The 20365-nt window shown below is 32.5% G+C and overlaps 3 protein-coding genes across 3 annotated transcripts; 2 read left to right on the top strand and 1 right to left on the bottom strand.

Moving 5' to 3' along the window:
• Positions 1 to 912: 912 nt before the first annotated feature.
• On the top strand, positions 913 to 2595 carry LOC122605997. Its single transcript, XM_043778966.1, has 3 exons — positions 913 to 1005; positions 1760 to 2060; positions 2154 to 2595. Exons 2-3 carry the CDS (start codon positions 1767 to 1769, stop codon positions 2214 to 2216), a joined length of 357 nt encoding a protein of 118 aa, XP_043634901.1. The 5' UTR covers positions 913 to 1005; positions 1760 to 1766; the 3' UTR covers positions 2217 to 2595.
• Positions 2596 to 12907: 10312 nt separating this feature from the next.
• LOC122606019 (WAT1-related protein At2g39510-like) lies at positions 12908 to 15505 on the top strand. Its single transcript, XM_043778988.1, has 7 exons — positions 12908 to 13188; positions 13469 to 13531; positions 13633 to 13749; positions 13842 to 14085; positions 14581 to 14742; positions 14829 to 14980; positions 15244 to 15505. Exons 1-7 carry the CDS (start codon positions 12980 to 12982, stop codon positions 15449 to 15451), a joined length of 1155 nt encoding a protein of 384 aa, XP_043634923.1. The 5' UTR covers positions 12908 to 12979; the 3' UTR covers positions 15452 to 15505.
• A 2645-nt stretch (positions 15506 to 18150) lies between these two features.
• On the bottom strand, positions 18151 to 18982 carry LOC122605768 (zinc finger protein ZAT11-like). Its single transcript, XM_043778723.1, has one exon. The coding sequence runs from the start codon at positions 18847 to 18849 to the stop codon at positions 18304 to 18306; it is 546 nt and encodes a 181-aa protein (XP_043634658.1). The 5' UTR covers positions 18850 to 18982; the 3' UTR covers positions 18151 to 18303.
• Between the last annotated feature and the right edge of the window lie 1383 nt (positions 18983 to 20365).

Genomic DNA, 20365 nt, shown 5'->3' with positions numbered 1-20365 from the left:
TTTTTAAAGTTTTCTTACAATCTTTATTTGAATCCTGTGGAGTGTATTTTTAAGTTCTCTTGGGACATTCTGTGGGCCAATGCGTATAACTTGGGCTTTCTTAACGTGACTCGCTTGACGACTTAGTATATGGATGTCATGAGTTCATGGACATAGAAGAATCTTTTTTACATAAACAGATTGTGTAAAATTTGATGATTCATTTAAAGCTGGGTTGGTTGGGCTTCTTGGGTTTTGCCCACAAAAAAAACATGGGTGGAAATACCTTAAGAGAGGTGTCCTATGATATGGGTCAACTCAACCTAGTAGCGTAAAATATTTTTAAAGAAGTCATTTTTTTGTGTTAGTATTATGGTAAAAAATCTTTGAAATAAGATTAAACTTTTGAAAGAGTTGTATACTCGTAAAATAAAACTTATAGGGATTATTTGAAAGGGATTAGTACCCCATAATGTAAACAACTTTACACGAATTATTATAGTGTGTATCGAACTTCAATCTTGTGTATTGTATGTAATGAACTTGTATGTATTCAACCAATCAAAACTTGACAAGAGACAACTTATATGGTTGTCATATATACTTGGATACATACAATGCACAAGATTTAAAAGTTTATGACATACAATACACGTGATTGAAGTTCGATACATACTATAACTATTTGTGTAAAATTGTTTACATTCTAAAATACTAATCCCTAATTGAAAACCTAGATGGTAAATAAAAACCTAGCAAAAATGTTAAAGCTTTTATAAAACACTCTGAAAAACCATAAGGGCAGTCTGCAGTCGTCTGTTTTTATAACTTGACAATCGATTCGTGTCCCTAGAAAGAATAAAAAACAAAAGAAGAAAACTGTCAAGTGTTCGTATAATTACCAGTATGCCCTTATATCACGGTGTTATATCCTCCGCCGGGCGCAGTCGGCACTTATTTTCCCTCCAAAGAAGTCTTTTTTGCTTATCTTTTGGCGCCAACAAGTGACCGGTTCTCATTCTTGAGGTACATAACATCTTTGCTTCTAAATCCTTCATTTTTTCCCTTTAATTTTTGATCTTTTGTCTATGTTATCTAATATAATATTTAGGGTTTTTTTTTCTTCAACTTGTTTGTTTATTTTGTTCATCATTTTTTTTTTTTTTGAAAATCAGGCTATCAGTTTTTAATTGAATTGTGAAATCTATGTTTCGGGCTTTAGTCACGGATTTATTGCTTGTACATGCGAAACATTCAGCTATGTTGTATTTGAGTAGCAACCTTAAGGCCCAAAATGTTGTATTTAGTAGAATCGGGTTTGTTATTCAAAAGGGGTAGCGGTTGCCCGACTTTCTGTGATTAATAAAACCATACATTAAAATAAAATAAAATGTTAGGAGTTTCATCTGTTGCAATGTGCTTTCAATTTGTGCACATATGTTGTATACTCTTATTGCATCATAGTGTAAATATGGAAAGGAATGAGGCTCTCCTTTTTTAGGTTACCCGGGGAAGGCGAGTCTTAACTCCGATAAACACAGCCTAACTGACCCTTTCTGAAACTATTTGTCTGGTCACTCTCAAGATGTTTACATAGTGAGATTTGAACCTAAGACCTCTTGTAAGGACACCGGGAGGTCATTTGACCACTAGGTCACTGTGGTCGTTACTTACATCATAGAACCTTTTTATATAAATTTTTAAAAGTTATGGTATTGCATTTATATATTTTGTATTTTGTTGATCAATGATACGCAAATCATTTTTGCTATGTGGCTAGAAGTGCAATGGATGATGACATATACTCTATGGTGAGATCTCCACATTTAGCTGCAATTCACGTTGTTTGTGTAGCGGCGGCTCTCATTGCACATCGTAGGTTTCGCAATAGGAACCAGGTATCTGGTCGAGCGGATATGTTGTATCGACACAAAGTACGGGGAAAGTTGTTGCATAACCTCTCAACAAGTGGAAAATGTCGTAAACGAAAAGAGGAAAGGTTGAAAAAAGATAATGCATGCACATCTATCATTAGGAGTGCCACTAATAATGTTGCTAATGCGCTAGATAGAAATACTAAGGTATTTGAATTTCTTAGGTTTAATATAACTATTAGCTAGACCTTTTATGTTTTTATCGCTATAATTGATCGTTTTGTCTCTTCTTATATTAAGGCAATGGAAAGTACCCATCCACATGTCTACTCAGAGGTGGAAATTTTCAAAGAACTCGAGTAAATGTGTCTTGGACCTGATGACATAGCAAATGCATATTTATTTCTTGTGGAGCATCCAGAAAAAGCACGCGCATTCTTTGGTTGTCCTCCCCCAATGCGTATGACTATCCTTGAAAAAATGATGCATACACGTGAATGAAGAACCTTTATTACGTTTTGAGTATGTCTTTCTGTTTGTTGCTCTTTTGTGTGCTTTAAAATAGTAGATATTTTGTTGTGGCTTTCTTGGGTGCATCAAGTGGATGGTTTAGAGTTTAGACGGATCAGTGGATTTTTTTTGATGGTCATTTCGTGCTAATCTTCTGGTTTTAGTTTAATGTTTTAGATTAACGATGCTATCAGTTGTTATTTTGAATGTGAACAGTCTTTTTTTGGCTCAAGGATGTTATGTCATACGGGGTATTTATTTTAGTTTGATTGTTAATGCTCTTGTTCTGTGACAAACTCACAACCATATCTGTTACCTTAAGGTTTGCTTTTCTCAGTATCTAGCTATAAACTAAATCTTTGCATCTGATGGCAGCAATCTCTTAGTAGCCATCTATTTTTCCTGGTTACTGTGTATTGTTTAAAAGTGGATGATATATAATGAAGAAAGAAAGGGCTAGCATGTTCAGCGGGTCAGCTGGGTTGGCGTGGTCAATGGGTTAATAGGACAGTCGGTCCACATGTTTCGAAGGCTACTAGTGTGTTTTTTATTGTGAGTTTTACATGATGGATTTAAAAGGTATAACTATAAAATTGTCAATTTTCTCTTCTTTCTTTTTTAATCCTCTCCAATTCAGGAACAAAAAAGTTGCATCTTCACTTCATTTCTTTTCCTTTTCTTAAAACTCAAGAACACAAGATATGCATCTTTTTTCTCTCTTTCTTTCTGTTGTATATGTTAGTTTCCTTTCACTTCTTTTCCTCTTCTTAAAAATAAACTCGCGAACACAATGTGACAGTCAAAGATTTCTGAAAGTTACATAGCTATACAAAGTAGCAACACCTCTTTTGTTCTATAGTCGACAAGTGACTCTAACACAGAGCATGGTTAAGTTCTAGTGGTAGCTTAGTACATTCTGGGCATAAAAATCTGCTTCTCTTGACATAGGTTGTTGATCAGAGGGCTTGTTATCGGAACTAAACAAAGACCTCTGTTGTGTAGGCCTGTTGCCGCCTCCTTGTTCTGCGTATTTTGTAGCAACTTCTGTTCACATAAGAAAATTGCTATACAAATTAATAGCCAATAATGGGTGTTACAAATTCAATTTCCTTCAATGGAATATACCTGAATCTGGTCATGAAGGAGATTGATTGAGATATGGGCTTCATGAAGCACGGAAGCTGTGTCCGTCTGCCATTGAGAACATGCCATGTAAGTTATGAAATTTATTTACATTTTTTGGTCATATCATGCCTGCTTTCAATTTATTGTGTAAAAGTAAGACACGCAACATTGTGGAAAAACTACAGCAAAATGGACAACAAATAGAACCTGAACAAGAAATAATGTTTTGGTAAAGCCTGACCTTGCCATAAGGAGAGACAAGCTTTTGAAGGGCCGTAATTTTGTCAGCTAGCTTTTGGCTTCTTCTCATAGGCACCTGTACCACGTAACAAATTATTTTATTAACTGCTGAAACTTGTTCGAATTAGTCTACCTTGAAAGAGTCATCATCATAAGTTGAGGAATAACTTGCGGTAAGATAACATATGTTGTAGTCCTGATATAGCGACAAGTAAAGGTGGCAAGATGGGCAGGTTGATTGGATAGGGTAACATGCAAAAAAAGTTGCGGGTGGGATTTTTCAAGTTATTAATATCAACTTAAGATTTCAAAACATATATTAGTAGTAATTCAATAATAAATCTGACCAAGATAATTTAGGATGTTATACGCATTTGAAATACCCTCTTTAGCAAACATTTTTAAATTGACCCAATTGACCCGTTTGACAGAAAACACTAACCAAAATGACCCATTCATGTAATGGGTCAATAAAGTCAATCATATGTCATAGGTTTAGATGCATTTGTGTTATTACGGAAATGGGTCTAGTAATGTGGAAATACACGTACCCTATCTCTTGTACTTCCTATTCCTTGCATTCTTTCTTGGTGTGCATGTTTCTTGTTCACACCCTTTTGATCACAAACATCACTCATACGTTTCTTAGGATTCTCCGTTGTGCAAAAACTCTAAATAATCAAATATATTAGGAGGATGATATTCTAGTTTATAACAAAAGACCATAAAATTTTGCAAAACCAAATAAACATACTTGCTGACGCCCCCAATCTGAAAGTATTGTTCCAGGAGAGAATGGTGGCTGTATTAGACCATGATTATTGTCTATACCCCCATATTGGTAGTCTATCATCAAGGGTGGTTGAAGGGGAACATTAATATCTCTTTGATCAGGCTGCTGGTAGTAATTGTATAATTCTGGTTCGGGAGAACTGAAGTTGTTGCTATATAAAGTTCTGTTAAGTATACACATCTATAGTTAGTAACTTAATATAGTTAGTTCTTAAGCTAACAACAATTAATGGCTCATGATTACATTTAAGCAGATACATTATGTGTGTACGTACACTTTGTCGCCCTCTAGTATTTCTGCAAGTCCTTCAGGGAAGGTGAAGGAGGAAGACGATGCTTGATTCATGTTTCCTGAATGTATATTTTTATAGAAGAGTATGTTACTCACTTAGTTGAGTCGATAGATAGTATAGTATATTTTATATGACTCAGGAATTCGAACAAATTAACTATAGCTAGAATAAATGATTTGAACAAGAGATACAAAAAAACACACTTACCCAAGTTATATAGTTGAGATGAAAACAATGGTAGGATACTGTAGCTCATCCCAGTTCTGTTTTTGTTTACAGTGACTGTTTTGACCGATAGTTAACCTGCGAAAAGGAGCATTAATACGACGTCAACATCTTCAATATTACAGGACTGGTAAATTGTCTTATAGACGAGAAATCTCATATAAGCTGATGAAAATAGATACAAAACCTAGTCAAATATTTAGTTAGCTTTATTAGATTCTTTTGAGTGAGAGTTGTACTACCACCATATACCGAGCATTTGGATTTTAGATGGGAACATATATATATATGGGAGTTAAATGGCCATTTAAAAGTATATCTAGGGCGGCTGGTTATACTAAACTTGTTAGTTTAATCCAGGTTGACTTATATAATTTTACTTTTGTATTAAACTGACCATGCAAACCGTCCTCTCTGTTTATTTTACTCCAAAAGTCCAAATACTTGAGCGAACTTTTATCTAGCAAGCACAAAAAATTATTTAGTTAAAAGAAACAAGACAGGTGCATGGGTCATGGTATCTTCTCATGGGTACCTGGTTTACAAAAGCTGCAATACCAAGCTCGATTCAGTCATATTCTTTCTCAAATCAATGAACCAAATATACACATGGGCCGGGTTTCTCTATTTAGCTTATCCCAGTTGGGTTCGAATCCGACTACAAACATGATCTAGGATATTTAACCATATATATTGTTCAAGCGTGAAGTATTTGGTGAAGGGGTTCTACTGAGGCACGAGTTATGTAGCTTTACACATGTCGGACCAATATATTATATATATATATATATACTGGTATAGGTGTTACCTCCAATCTACATCTTTATACCAAAAATGCAGATTACACAAATCTAACATTGATTAAGCACCATTCTTGTCTAACTATGATGAACACACTTTTGGTGATTATTTTGGTTTTAATATAGAGCAAAAGTATTATTCAAAAGATTTATATTACGAGTATCTGGTTATCATAGTTTAGAAGACATGTTCAGAGAATGTTTTAGTAGTTTAAGTTGTTTTTTTTTTGTGAACAGTACTATAAGTTCAGTTAAAAAAATTATTTTGATAACGATATCGAAAGGCTATCACTAATACATTGTTACATGTATAAAAATATACCTTAATATATATATATATATATATATTAAAAATCAAATTTCGAATTTCCTAATAATACGATATGCCAAGGGTGGTCAATAGATTAAAAATTAGTTTGTATGTGATTGGCTACTTGGCTTTGACCCAAAAAGGTGCTTTTTGTCTATCTTTGCATGGTCTTTTGCGACTTGTCACTGCCCGATCCATAGATGTGTTTGACTTGTTTAATCTGAACATTACAGATTTATGGTTGACCTTATAGATTCCGTTTGAATTTGTACTATCCTTTTAGAAAACGAATATAACAGTTTTTATTAGCGAGTTATCTTTTTAAATCTTTGACAAAAATAATTGTAACTTGCAGCTGTAGTTTTTAGTTGGAGCTGTAAGCGGTAGTTTTTAAGCAAAGCTTTTGAAAAGTTAAAAGCTTTATCCAAACTAAAAGCTCGTGGTTAGTGTTTCATTCTAATAAACGATTGTATTTGGATTCATATAATTAGTTTACGTTGATGAAGTTCTTTTAGTTCAGGTTAGAAAGGGAATTGAAGACAACTTTTTAGCTTAGATGTGCATAGTCTAATCAAGATGCCTAACCATTTAGCCTAACCACTACGTGAAATCTTGATTGATCGAAACAAGAAAACCATTCGGTTTCCTATAATACTATGAAATCTGGAACGAATTTGAGGTAATTAATTTTACTTCGACTAAATTCAACCCTAAGCTACTGGAATTGGGGTATAAGTACAAAAGAAAGTGTAAAGAAAGTCAAAGCCTACTAGATGTTTTAACATTATTTACGAGTATTAGATAATTCTATGACTGAAAAGTCACAAGTATAATATTTTAGAGAAATGGTCAATGGAGGATACGAGATGACCTGTTTTAGTTGTCATCTATCCATGCAGGCCAACTAAAAGTTGTTATATAGTTTAAACTCTTTTAATTAGTTTCAATTCATTTGTTATTACTATGAACGGCAAATTTCTTATAAGGTAGATATATAATTGAAGCCACGTTGAAAACATACATTATGAATTGACATCTAATAGAAGACCATTATTATTATAAGTTTATAATTAGATAACAAAAAAAGAAAGAGTTGACGACATATGAATTTATGATCCTTAAAAGAGGTGCTCAATTCGTAACATAGATAGAGTTTGAAAACTTACTATACTGCAATAGGTCCTCCATCTATATATATTTAAAGAAATATATTTAGAGGAAACTAATTTCCTTCCATATATTATAATTTATGATTTATCTGTTTATTACAAAAAAAATGTGATGTACGAGTACTAGCTAAGTCATAAAGTAAATATAAAGTAAGGTTTTTAGAACAATGATTGGAAATGTAATTATTTTTATAGGAATTGAATAATATGACTCAACTGTTAGACCCAATTTGAGGCAAATCCGCAAATCTATGAAATGGCCAAGGAAAAACCTTTCAAGAAGAAGTATTCAGGTATGTAGCATGCATGATTAGGGGTGTTACCGAGTCGAGCTCGAAGAAAAACTGGTAGGCTTGAGCTCGGCTCGATAGCTCAACGAGCTTTCAGTATGTAGGCTCGAGCTCGACTCGGTATAGTAAAATATGGCTCGAGCTCGGGGGCGAAAAGCTCGAAAAAGGTCCGACCTTAGCTTGTTATGTCAATAAATATGGCTCGAGCTCAGCTCGAAACTCTAAAAGCTCGAAAAGCTCGACAGGACTTGACTATTAAAATATTATAGATACATATATATAAATAATATATTAAAAGCTCGATAAATATTCGGGCTGAGCTATGTAAAGCTCGAGCTTGATTTTATGGCTCGGGCTCGAGCTCGAGTTCGATAATAGTTCGAGCTCGAGTTGCTTGATAAAAACTCGGCTCGTTGGCAGCCCTATCGATATGCTCTAAATGGGCGTGACTCTATTTAAATATTTGCTACGTTTTTTTCCCCCTATATGTATTGATATTTATTAGTGTTATCCATGCGTTTTAATTTTAGTAGCATTATTTATAAGCTGCTACTGCACAAATATTCTCAGAAAATTCCTCTTCAGTTTGTACGGAAGCATGCTCTACAACTTGCAATAATGTATATACTACTCCAATAATATAGGATTTTAATTGTGCATGATGTTCTCCCTAGATTAATTCCTTTAGCCCGTGTTCTCGAGTTTATATGTAAAGGAAGGGGAAAGAAGAGAAGAGGGATGAATGGAAGAGAAGGGGTGGAGTTTCTTTTCTTCCAAATCATCCCAAAAGTGGGAGGAAAATATCTTTAACAAATTCTATAGAATTCTCCTTCCAAATCTTTTCTCTTATTTTCTCTTCTTCCCTTAAATAAAACTCAAGAACCCAAATATTTTTAAAATCCTTTACAATCTTTTCTTTTCTTTTTAAAACAAAACTCAAGAACATACCCTTATGGAAGATTTTTTTTTTATTATTATTATATATGAAAGACTTTGATAATGAAGAAAATTTAAATTGCATTTTACCAAATTCCCTTATATAAATTCCGTAATCTAAGCATTTACAACTTGCAATTTGATGATGGTTTGGGTCAAAGACTTCGACAACAAAATAGAAGTATTGAAATGGGGAAAAGCTATATCTACTTATGATAGCAGCTCATATATAGATTATATGAGTTTTGACATTAACGATATTGATATGATGATGGTATGAAAGAAACTATATATAATGTTGATGTATAATAATTGGGAGGGGATTCCTATACAACTTTTTTTTACTATATACAACAATATATGCATTATATAATTGTATTATACAATTATATGTATAATACATGTTGTGTATGGTCAATAAAATAATGTGTAGAGATCTTTTCCCATAATAATTAAGCTGCCTTTGTCACCAAACCAATTTAAGTACGGCCGTACGGGGAACAAATGGACCAAGTATAGTATGGGTTCTATAGAGCTATATATAGTTGTTTGTGGCCCAGATGTGGAATGGTAGATAAAGAAATGTAGAGCCTAAAAGTGGAACCTCATATATGCACGTGGGTTTATATATATGTTGGGCCCGTTGCTGGTCATATTTATTTATGGACGGTATCGACAATATCATACGAGTATATATTTGGTAGTCCATCATCCAACAATTAGTTGAATTCATGTGTTAAAAAGATAATGCCTCATTCTACTTATTAGATATGTCAATAAGGTGGGTCGATCACAGATCCAATCTTAGCCATTTTGGCTTATTTACATTTTTTGCTTCTATGTGAGACCCAATTAGTCAAACGAAAGTATTATGTACAATGCTCATAATTATCAAATAAAACCTCCGGTTTAATGGGTCTGTTCAGCCGTTTCAAGATCCTCATCACAAACAGCTAGCGCACATTGATAAATTGATGTCAAAATGTTTCAATAATCATCAATTATCGATCAAGTTTCCTCCAGGTGATGCGCGTTATAGCTAGTTCATAAGTTTAGACATATTATGCAGCATTTTTTTTTAACCAATAACCCGTAGTTTTTATAATACGCCAGGATATATATGCCAGAGTTTGAATTTGTTGTTGACCATTCATCATGTTTTTGGCATTCGAATGAAAGGAATTGAGGAATGGACTGCATGCCTTTACTCTCATCTACTCGATCAGGAATATTGTTCATGAATGTCCTATCGTATTTCAAATTAACGATTGTTTTATGAATGATCTTTATTATTCATAAACTTATATATATCGTCACATTTACGATTTGCATGCTTCTGTTTTAGTGGACTATATATGCAATTATTCATACAATCATACGTCGAAATTCTTCATAGAATAAGCGTGATATGTTCATATGTAATGCAGTACGTGTTCGTCGTTGGATACAACAATATCCTAGCTATAGGCGCTTAATTTAGCTTAATTATGTTTTGCTCAACATCATATCATATTCCTAATAAGCCAGAGCACAGATGAACCCGATTGATTTTACGACAAATTAATCAAGCTCAAAGCTAATTAAGCTACCTAAATTATAAGTTCAGAACGTACGTAATGATCATCCAAAATTAAATTATTTTTACTAAAAGTAATCTCGTAATAAGCTTTCTCGCCACTTAAAAGCCCTCTTTTTTTTGGCTCCATTCACGTTTAATTAAATAAGTGATTGGTGATGCATGACCAAAAGACCATATATAGCTAGATTATATCAAACTACTTTTTTGTATAACATGAGAAAATTACTAACAAAAAGGATTTCCAAACAAAATTACTATTGAACCAAAAACCATACATACAATGATAATAAGTATCCCCAGCCTTGAGTTTCATATATGAAGCCAGTGATGGGGATGGAATCAATACAACACATAATAATTAAGAAAAATAAAAGGGAAGATTACCACATATTTTCTCTAGAAAAGTCATCTTATAATAGGGACATACATTTTCTTTCTTGAAGCATTAATTATTATCATTATTAGTATTAATACACACTTTGCCAAAGGTCTTAGTTGCCCTAATGGTTTTGAAAACCATTATGACTTCCACTAGCACACTACATCATCTCTTCATTCCTAAATTTCTTCATCTTCAATGCCGCCTTCTGTTGCGGCGGCTTCCATGCTCATATCATAGAGAGAATGAGAGAAAGAGAGAGTTGTGGAAATGTAAAGAGGGATGAAATTAAGCTTAGCTAGGTAATATGTTTTAAATTTGTTTGTGGCTTTTGAAGTGAGGTGGGGGTGGGTAAAGAAGAGGATCTTCCCAAGCATATACTTTGAACTTTATTTAGCTTTTTGAATGCACCTTGTTTTTATTAGGACATGATGATGCATCATATAGCACATATTGGAGTCCACATGGATGTTTTCTTCATGCTTGTACTAGTTCTTGCTTTCCTGTCTCCTTAACTCAAGTCACATAAACGATCGATAGATACATGTTAATTAACCTTGATTTTATAATTTGTTCGAGTGGTTCGATGTTTTCAGGTATAGTTTTTAATACGGGTGGCAAACAAGTTGGGTATGGGTAAACGGGTCAAAACTATAGTACAAAATCTAGCTTTGAATTCGTAAACAAGAAAATAGACTAATATTATACAACCGAAGAGTGATCGAACCTTATTTGTATAGTAAGGTTAAGTTCAGGATCAATCACATATGTCATATTGTCATATGTGAGAAGGGTGGTGTACAAAAATGAGAGTTGTGCTGTAATGCCGATATTGTTGTAAATAAATAAAGAAAGGTTGTAAGTTTATCACAAACATATGGAGTATATATTTATCTACTAAAAACAAATACTAAACTAAACTAACTAAGAAGTTGTTTTAATTTGAAACATTTTTATTTAATAAAACACTTGGTCGAGATTAAACAAGTTCTAGCTAGCTAACAATACCCAAAGTGTGAATTCAAGGTCAATGAAAAATGGAATCGCCAGGTGTGTGTTCTAATACAGTATATATATTTTTTTTCTCTCTGTTTTTCTATATGTTACGATAGTTTACTAATTAACTGGGCAAAAAGAATTCTATAAAAAAGAATAGTACGCGCGATACTAGCTAGTGTAACAATTCGGTTATGTGGAAAACTTAAACTATGTACGTATTAAAATACTGAAAAGGCACGAATTAAAGGAATACTTACATCATCAGCTTCTTTTAAATTAATTAGTAAACACAAATTTAACACAACTGTCGTCATGGAAACATCAAGTGCCAATAGCTAGTATGTTGGTCTTATCTTTCTCTAATATCCATGACATTCTTGTCGCTCCACTAAATCATTTTTACGTCATGTAATATGGCACGTGCCAGTTAGGCTCCTGCTTATTTTTACAAGATTTAACGTTTACTTGAAGTTTTTACTTTTAAGGAGTTTAGTAGGAAGGGTCAAAAGTTACAGATGCTGCAGGAAATAACATTAAAAAAGTTGGTTAAACAAAAGAATCGATACCTCTCAATTTTTATATATATATTTTTTTTTCACATAATGTTTTTGAAAGAATAGTCAATTGAATTAAAATTTGAAAGAGTTGGAATCTGTCAATGAGAAACATCCCTAAAACTTCACATTTGCTCTTTTTCATGTAGTGCTAATGTTACATTCTAGCTATATATTCGACTGACGAAAGCAACGTAATCCGATCCCGCAAAATTTTTAAACATATGCTGATATGGAGAGCCAAAGAAAATATATTCCAGCAACTGTGAACTTTTGCAACATTCTATGATATATATCCATGCTTTTAAGACAAGAATGAATGAATGATGAACCTATTTCGTGTGCTACTTTAGCCTTTCTATAAAGGGTTGCGATTTCACACGATATGTTCACATGTTGTTAGTAGTTGTGCTATACTAACACGATATGTCGCGTTTCATGACATGAAAGATACGTGAAAGCACATATTTTTTGGAGTTAGTAGTAATGTTGTAGAATACCACATGTCCACAATGTGTCACAACATTGCAAGAAACTTGTTTTCTTAATTTCTCTAAATTTCATAATACTTAAAATAACATTACCAAAGCCATTTTAAGAATCATTAAAATGACAGGTAACAAATTAACAGAAATTTTAGTATAGACAATTAATCTATGGATTGTCGGGTTAAGAAAAAGAAATTGTTTTCACATCTCTATTTCGTAATATAAAAGTAACATTTAAGGCGGAGACAGTGTATGTGATGTACTTCTTAAGACATGCTTTAATTGAAAAAAAGTTACCAGAAGAATTAATACCATAGTCCATATATGTATATGTATCATACATTTAAGGCGGAGACAGTAATACTTATTTGCATATATTTAAACCACTCCTAAACAACCTTATGAGTCATTAGAGACATAAAAAAGATACGGGGCAGATGAAGGAAATGCCTCGTGATTGGTGGTCTCGATATGCTGATCAAGGGAAACCGTACCTCGGGGTTCTTTTCCTACAACTGGGATACGCTTTTAACGGTATTATAGTAAAGAATGCTTTAAACAAGGGCTTGAATCCTTGCACATTTTCTGTTCAACGAAATATTGCTGCAGTCGTCGTTTTTGGCCCTTTCGCTCTGTACTTTGAAAGGTCAAGGAGATTATCATTATATCAATATAGCATTAAAATGTCCATATCATATGTATGCATATTGCAGAAAAACGGTAACCAACTTTGGTCTCATTTTTATTCCATATCAGATGTATTCATAGAAAAGCTCAAACTTTTGAATTTTGATCTTTGTTGTGAGTTTAAACCAGAACAAATTCTGATCAAAGTTAGTTACTTTATATTTAATGCAGTTTGCATTCTATTTTTTGTAATGTTGTATATCACCAAGGTAATTAAAGTGAAAAAGAAAATATGACAGGAAACTGAGACCGCAGATGACACTGTCTGTGTTCTTGAAGATAATGTTGCTTGCACAACTAGAGTATGTGACCAAATTAATCGCAGTTCGATTTGTGAGTCTCTTTTTGACTTTTGACCGTATTTAGCTAACATTTTTATGAGTTTGTGTGTCTGTGAATTTAGGCCTGTTTTGGACCAAATTCTGTATTATACAGGAATGAAGTACACTACTGCCACATTTGCCGTAGCAATGTGTAACATTCTCCCTGCCTTGACCTTTTTTATGGCGTGGATATTCAGGTATAGTATGAGTAGCTCAATCTACAAACACAAAAAAAAAAAACTATACCCGAACCTAAGTAGACTTGTATCTGCGTGGTTTAACTTGGTAGACTAGAGAAGGTGAACATAAAAAGACTGCATAGCCAAGCCAAGATTGTAGGAACTCTTGTGACAGTAGGTGGCGCCATGGTTATGACCTTAGTCAATGGACCCCCGATCCCATTGCCTTGGACCAATGTGAGTAGCGTGCACCACCCTCTGACAACTTCTACAGTCTCTCAAGACCAACATGTCAAGGGTGCAGTCATGATAACTGCTGGGTGTTTTTGTTGGGCCAGCTTTTACATCCTTCAGGTAAATCCTTAATCAGCTCACTAAAGGTAGCATAAAAGATGTGCTAGGTGGGTTGGATAATCAATCAAATTCATAATTCAGTATGGGTCAAAACAGATTGGGTTGGTTAGGCTAATTTCTACAAAATAGTTTATGTTAAGTATGATCATGAAAACTTAATATATAATCTGCACTTTGGGTAACTTTTGCCCATTTGGAGAACCGTATGCTTTATCTAAATTTTGATCTGGGTTTAGGTGCTCAGATAAATTCCTGCATTTAGAAAAAAAAAACTTTTTGCCCAATTTGAGATGTCACAGGATAAACATAACCCAAGATCAAGTCGACCCATTCCAAGTAAACGGGTCAATTTTGCTACTACAATCACGTTTCACTATAGCATCACATTGCATTTTGCATCACAAATGGTTCCTCTTTTATGTAGTGGTGTAAGAAAATGAGGATACAGATAGTGAGCTGAAAGTGCATTGAATGAGTTTTGTTTCTATTTTGTAGGCTGTGACATTGAAGGAATATCCTGCTCAATTGTCTCTTACAACTCTCATCTGTATGATGGGTGCTTTGCAAGGCACAGTGATGACTTTCCTTATTGAAAAAGGAAAACCCGGCATTTGGTCTATAAAATGGGACACGAAACTATTTGCAACCCTATACAGTGTAAGTAAAGGTAATTTACTTGTCAATGCTATAATTTGTTTATTTGTCTTTGTTGATGTTTGAAAGTCTTATTGGGTTTGACACAGGGAATAGTTCGATCAGGGGCGAGCTACTATATTTCAGGTCTAGTGATGAAGGAAAAGGGACCCTTTTTTGTAACAGCCTTCAATCCTCTAGGGATGGTGATTGTTGCGATTGTTAGCTCATTTACTTTAGCTGAAGAAATACACTTGGGAAGGTACCATACGAAAACTAGAGGTGGCATACTGGATGGGTCCGGTTTGGCTTACGTATACAATATTAATATAATTATAAAAAGTTTCATCATACCAGTTTGACTCATAAGAGATGAAATACAACCCAAATCTAGCCATTTATTGTAAATATGTTTACCACATATTGATTTAAGCATTACAAATCTTAGTTATCATATCTCTCGTATATTTTGATTCATTTCCCAAGCGTTATTTTTTCTTTTGTCTAAACTATAAGTTTATTCAGGGTTGTTGGAGCGATGGTCATTGTTATCGGGCTATACTTAATCATATGGGGTAAAAGCAAGGATGCAAGTTTGTCAGACTCGAGAAACAACGAGATAGAAGTGGCTACTCAAGAAACTATCCCTGATAAGAATTTAAATGGCATTCAGAAGTTCGACTTTGTTGACGGTGTGATTAGAAAAGACCTTGATGTTGAGGCTTCGGTCTGATTCTTTTTATTCAAACCTGAAGAGAAATTGATTGATGAACATTTACACATTAGTGCCATAATCTACTTGGTCTTAGTCTACTTTAGATGACATTCAAAATTTCAAACTTCTATTAGTTTATTCCAATATAGGTTAGATTCAAAAATTTCCATAATAAGATGATATATACTATAGAGTGAAATGTAGCTCTCTTACTCTTCAACTTATATTTTTATCACAAGCTGATTTCTTAATGTATATGATTTATTGTTATATATGAAATGTACACTTTTTTTTAATTCATATTACAATGAATTTATATAAACTAATTTTACAACTATACTGTTACTACAAGTTATTCTATTTATACTAAAAATGTCATTTGTCATTTAAAAAAGTGTCTAAAAAAGTTTAATTAGATTTGTGGATGGTAGATAGACCAAAAATCGTGGATCAAGCCCTTTTTAATTATTCCGCTGACATTTTAAATAGACAGGCTCACAGGCCCCGATGCATGGTCTATATGTTTTTGGGCCTGAAAATGTTCAACCAAATAAATGAATCGCTAAAGCCTAAAAACATGTTGTAGATACTTCATACTTCTATTAACATTTACAGGATTCATGGTTCTCAATGCTATGAATAAGACGTAATCTGTTGTACATATAACTAAAATTTAATTTTAGAGACGGTTATTTTATATACAGTATGTATTATATATAACTTTACTTAGAGCCTATTAATAGCAACTAGGTAAGTTCGGTTTGCATGTTGCGCGACTGCAATTATTGCGATTACATCTCGTTATGTTACTTATCTGAATTAAATTCACAATTGGTTAAGTAAAAACCAATATCATAACCGCGGTAAAACGTTAGGTGCTAACTCCCAATTATTTCTCGTCATTCTTTTTTTATCATAAAAAAATAGTGAAAGGCAACACCTAATTTCCAATATATCATAGATTGTTTGCTAAAAGTCCAAAGCCATCTTGTCACATACTCGTATATGTTTATTGTAAAAGTCATTATAAACCTTACACTCAAAAAAAGGAAAATAAAAAAAAATATGAATGGGCGAAATCCAAATTAGCCCAAAAAAATTTATTTGGCCCAATACTGTTCATAACCATGGTTAATAATTATACTGGTAATGGTAATGGTAATGGTAATGGTAATAGCAAAATTCTAAATAATATAATATGTTCAAAAGATTTGGGCTACAAACGACGTAAGGTATAACAGTATTAATGGGCACCTAAAAACCGTCAAACTATAACTAGAAGAAAGGTAGACGTGGTTTGAATATATACACATATACACGAGTATCATATATGGTTACTTTTGACCAGTGTGTATTGCGCATCAAGAAATTTAAGAGTTTCTTTCCTAACTTTTTATCCCTTGATGGCCGACAGTGTTTAAATAACATGGCGGCAGGTGAGGTTTACATATATAGCCGTATAACAGTATAGATGAATAGTTTAGTTGTAGAGGTTTAACTATATTTTACCGTTTGATATTGAAATAGATATTTAGGTTCGTATATTCATATGAAGTAGTTATTAAGGAAAATTATGTTCAAAGTTAATTTATAGGTTTTCAAATTATTTTTTTTAACATAACTTTATTAATGAAGAAGCCATGCTAGTTGCTTAAAAAGTAAATACAAAATTCTAGAAGAATACAAAGCAACAATTCTATACCTAACTCGTAACATTAACTACAAGGACTATAAAAGGAGTGAAAGATATAATCAAGGGTTGAGATTAGAAAAAAAATAAATAATAAGTTACATTTTAAAATTTTTAGAAAAAATTATTATGCTATCTATATATATATTAAAAGAGTAGTTAACCAAGTTTTCTAAAGCACTCCTCAAAACCAAAGCTATGTTCAAATATTGCCACATAGGATTTTAGCTTACGTGGCATCTCCATTTTTTTTTATAATATTTATAATACATAAATAAATAAAATTAGATAGATCTTAAAAGATTTGGCAACAAAATTTTAATCCCAATTAATTTTAACTATATATTAAGAAATAAATATCCATAATTACAAATGAATTGTTACTTAAATAATATTTAAAATATATAAAAACAAAAACATCTACACAATTTTTCTTGTGTTTAGATAGGTTCCCTATTCTAACTTTATAGGTAAATTAATTTTTAATATTATTCATCTTAATTATATTTTTTAATATTTTTCATATTGTATTTTTTTAACATATATTTATCTATGACATTAAGTTTATGCTAACTAAACTAATTTTATTGGTTATCAATCTCAATATTAAAAACTTTAAAGCCGCACAACATGCGGGTAAAAAACCTAGTTTAATATGAAAATGTATCATTTCTCATACGTTTTTACTCAATGTTTACCTTTTTGTTTCTGTTGCACTGACTGGATCATACCTGGAACAACAGGTAAGATTTGATTGTCCATATTCAATCCTCAAACCACCTCTATTCCCACGTCAAAAACATTCTAACTTTTGTCTGCTTCTTCTTTCAAATATTTTATTTTACCACGCATCTTTGCGCACGTAAAATTAGCTAGTATTGCTTTAATTGTATAATTTCGTAAGTAAAATTTTGTAGCTAACCATATTAATTGCATGATAAGAGGAAAAATAAATAAATATAATATTACACGAAAATGTCATCGATCATGTATTATAAATAATAATTACTACTGTAATAGTTAAAAATAAATATGTAAAAATGTAATCTCTCTACATCGGAAAATTACAATAATCGATCTATACAATAATATTCCTGATTAAAGATATGAAGAAAAAGAAGAAAAAAAAAAGTCTAAAGTCTAAACAATAATACATGTAATAATTCCAAATTTCCAATAATCATAAGAAAAAGTCAATTGTGATTGGAGTCACCAGCTTCTCATCATCAACTACTCTAGATCCGAAATCATTTTCTAAAGGTGTTAAATTCAAATCCAAACTAAAAACCCGTCTACTATTAACTTTCTTCACCACTGGCGATGATAACATATCATCAACCGGTAGATTAGAAGAGTGATTATCGGTGTTTGTTTGGGCCCTATGCCGTCTCATATGTCCTCCCAAAGCTTGTCCTATGGCAAACTCAAGCCCACATATTGAGCACTTGTGTGATTTTGGTTTTGTTGGTACAATATTATTAATATCATGCTCATGACCGCCATCAACCAACCTCGGCTTTTTATGACTAGCCCTATGCCCTCCAAGTGCTTGAAAAGACGGAAACTGACGGTTACATGTCTTGCACTCGAAGACTCGGCTAACCAAACTAGTATCATAACATTCATTGCTTGTTGTGCCACTTGACATAAGCATCAAGTAGTTTGCCATACTATTTATTGTCGCGTCGAATTCTTCTCTTGATCGTTTCATCGGTATACAAGCCATCTTTAACGTACTAGAATTTTTTTTTGAAAGATTATTTGTTGTAAGGGTATTATATTATTTATGTGAATGAAATATATGGATACAAAAAAATGATGAAAAAAGTGGAGTTTTGTAAGTATAGTATGTAAACAAATGAAATGAAATGAAGTAGTGAAGAGTTGATTGTGGGAGAAGGTATTTATAGGTGACAAAAGTGCTGACTTAATTTAGTTTGACCAAAGTGTGTCTTGTGGGACACGGTATTAGAAGAGTTGAAGTTGTAAGGCAACTAGACGTACAAGTGGGATGCATTTGATAGAAAAAGTATGAGGGTGTAGAGTGAAAGATATGGAAAATGGTAGTGTGAAAATGTAAATAGTGGGTGGCCGTCATTGAGAACGTAAGCCTGACCGAGTGAGACGTGAGTGAGTCGTGAGTGGCGAGCCAGGGAGTGAGAGTTTCCAAGAATGTGCAAATCAATCTTTTCTGGAAAACTTCAACTTAAAAAGACTCATGTGTGTATGAAATATATGACTTGCACCCAAAAAGCCAACACACTACTTTGAATTCTTTATTTATTTATTTTTGGATCAAAATAGATTTATTTTTTTTCTTGTTATAATATCAAATATGGAAAGTTCAATATCAACATAAACCGTTGAATAGCATCCCTGTTTCCATATGTTATTTTCGTCAAACTATAATCACAATTTTTATTACTCGTAATAAAGACTGGTCGTTCTTTGGGAATTGAAGTTTTTATACTAAAATAATACATGTGTAACATTCACAACTAACGTTATATACAAAACTAGGTTTTTTACTCGTACGATGTGCGGTTATTTAATTGAATTATCAAAGGTTTTAATATGATATTGATAATTAAAATTTGGTTTAGTTAGCATAATATTAATGTTAAATATGCTTGAATATCTTATCAAAACTTAGATTTGTTAAAAAATATATATTGAATATAATTTTTATAAAAAAACGGATAGAATTAATGTCTCAAATAAATAATTATAATTATAATGTTTAATTTGATATAATGTTTACCTAATCAATTCAAATCTATCTAAATTTAAATAAATATATATAAAGAAAGTTTGGAGATGACACATAAGATAAATCCTAGTTGGCAATTTTTTAGTATAACTTTGGATTTGAAGAAGGTTTAAAATGGCTAGGATTCCTACTCTTTTAATAGATATATAGATAATATATAGTTAGTTTTGGATGGTGTAAGTGTAATTAAATGTTAATGAAAGAGTTATTATTGTACTTGTACTTTCAAATTTTATATCATCATAAACAGGCCTAGTGATCATTAAGTCTCAAACTTTTATCTTTTAAAGTAATATTTTTGGCGTAGCAAGATAAATGGTTCAAAATTATCACGAAATATTTCGATTAAATCACATATATATATATATATATATATATATGTAGATGAGGAAAGTTATTTTGAGAACTCCTAAAAAAAAAGAACTCAAGAACCAATCTAGACCACTCATTTTTTTTATATTTTCTCTCTCCT

Source organism: Erigeron canadensis, chromosome 6, assembly GCF_010389155.1.
Source record: "Erigeron canadensis isolate Cc75 chromosome 6, C_canadensis_v1, whole genome shotgun sequence".
Lineage (NCBI taxonomy): Eukaryota > Viridiplantae > Streptophyta > Magnoliopsida > Asterales > Asteraceae > Erigeron > Erigeron canadensis.
The sequence above is the reverse complement of the archived record's forward strand: the minus strand, read 5'-3'. Positions and strand labels throughout refer to the sequence as shown.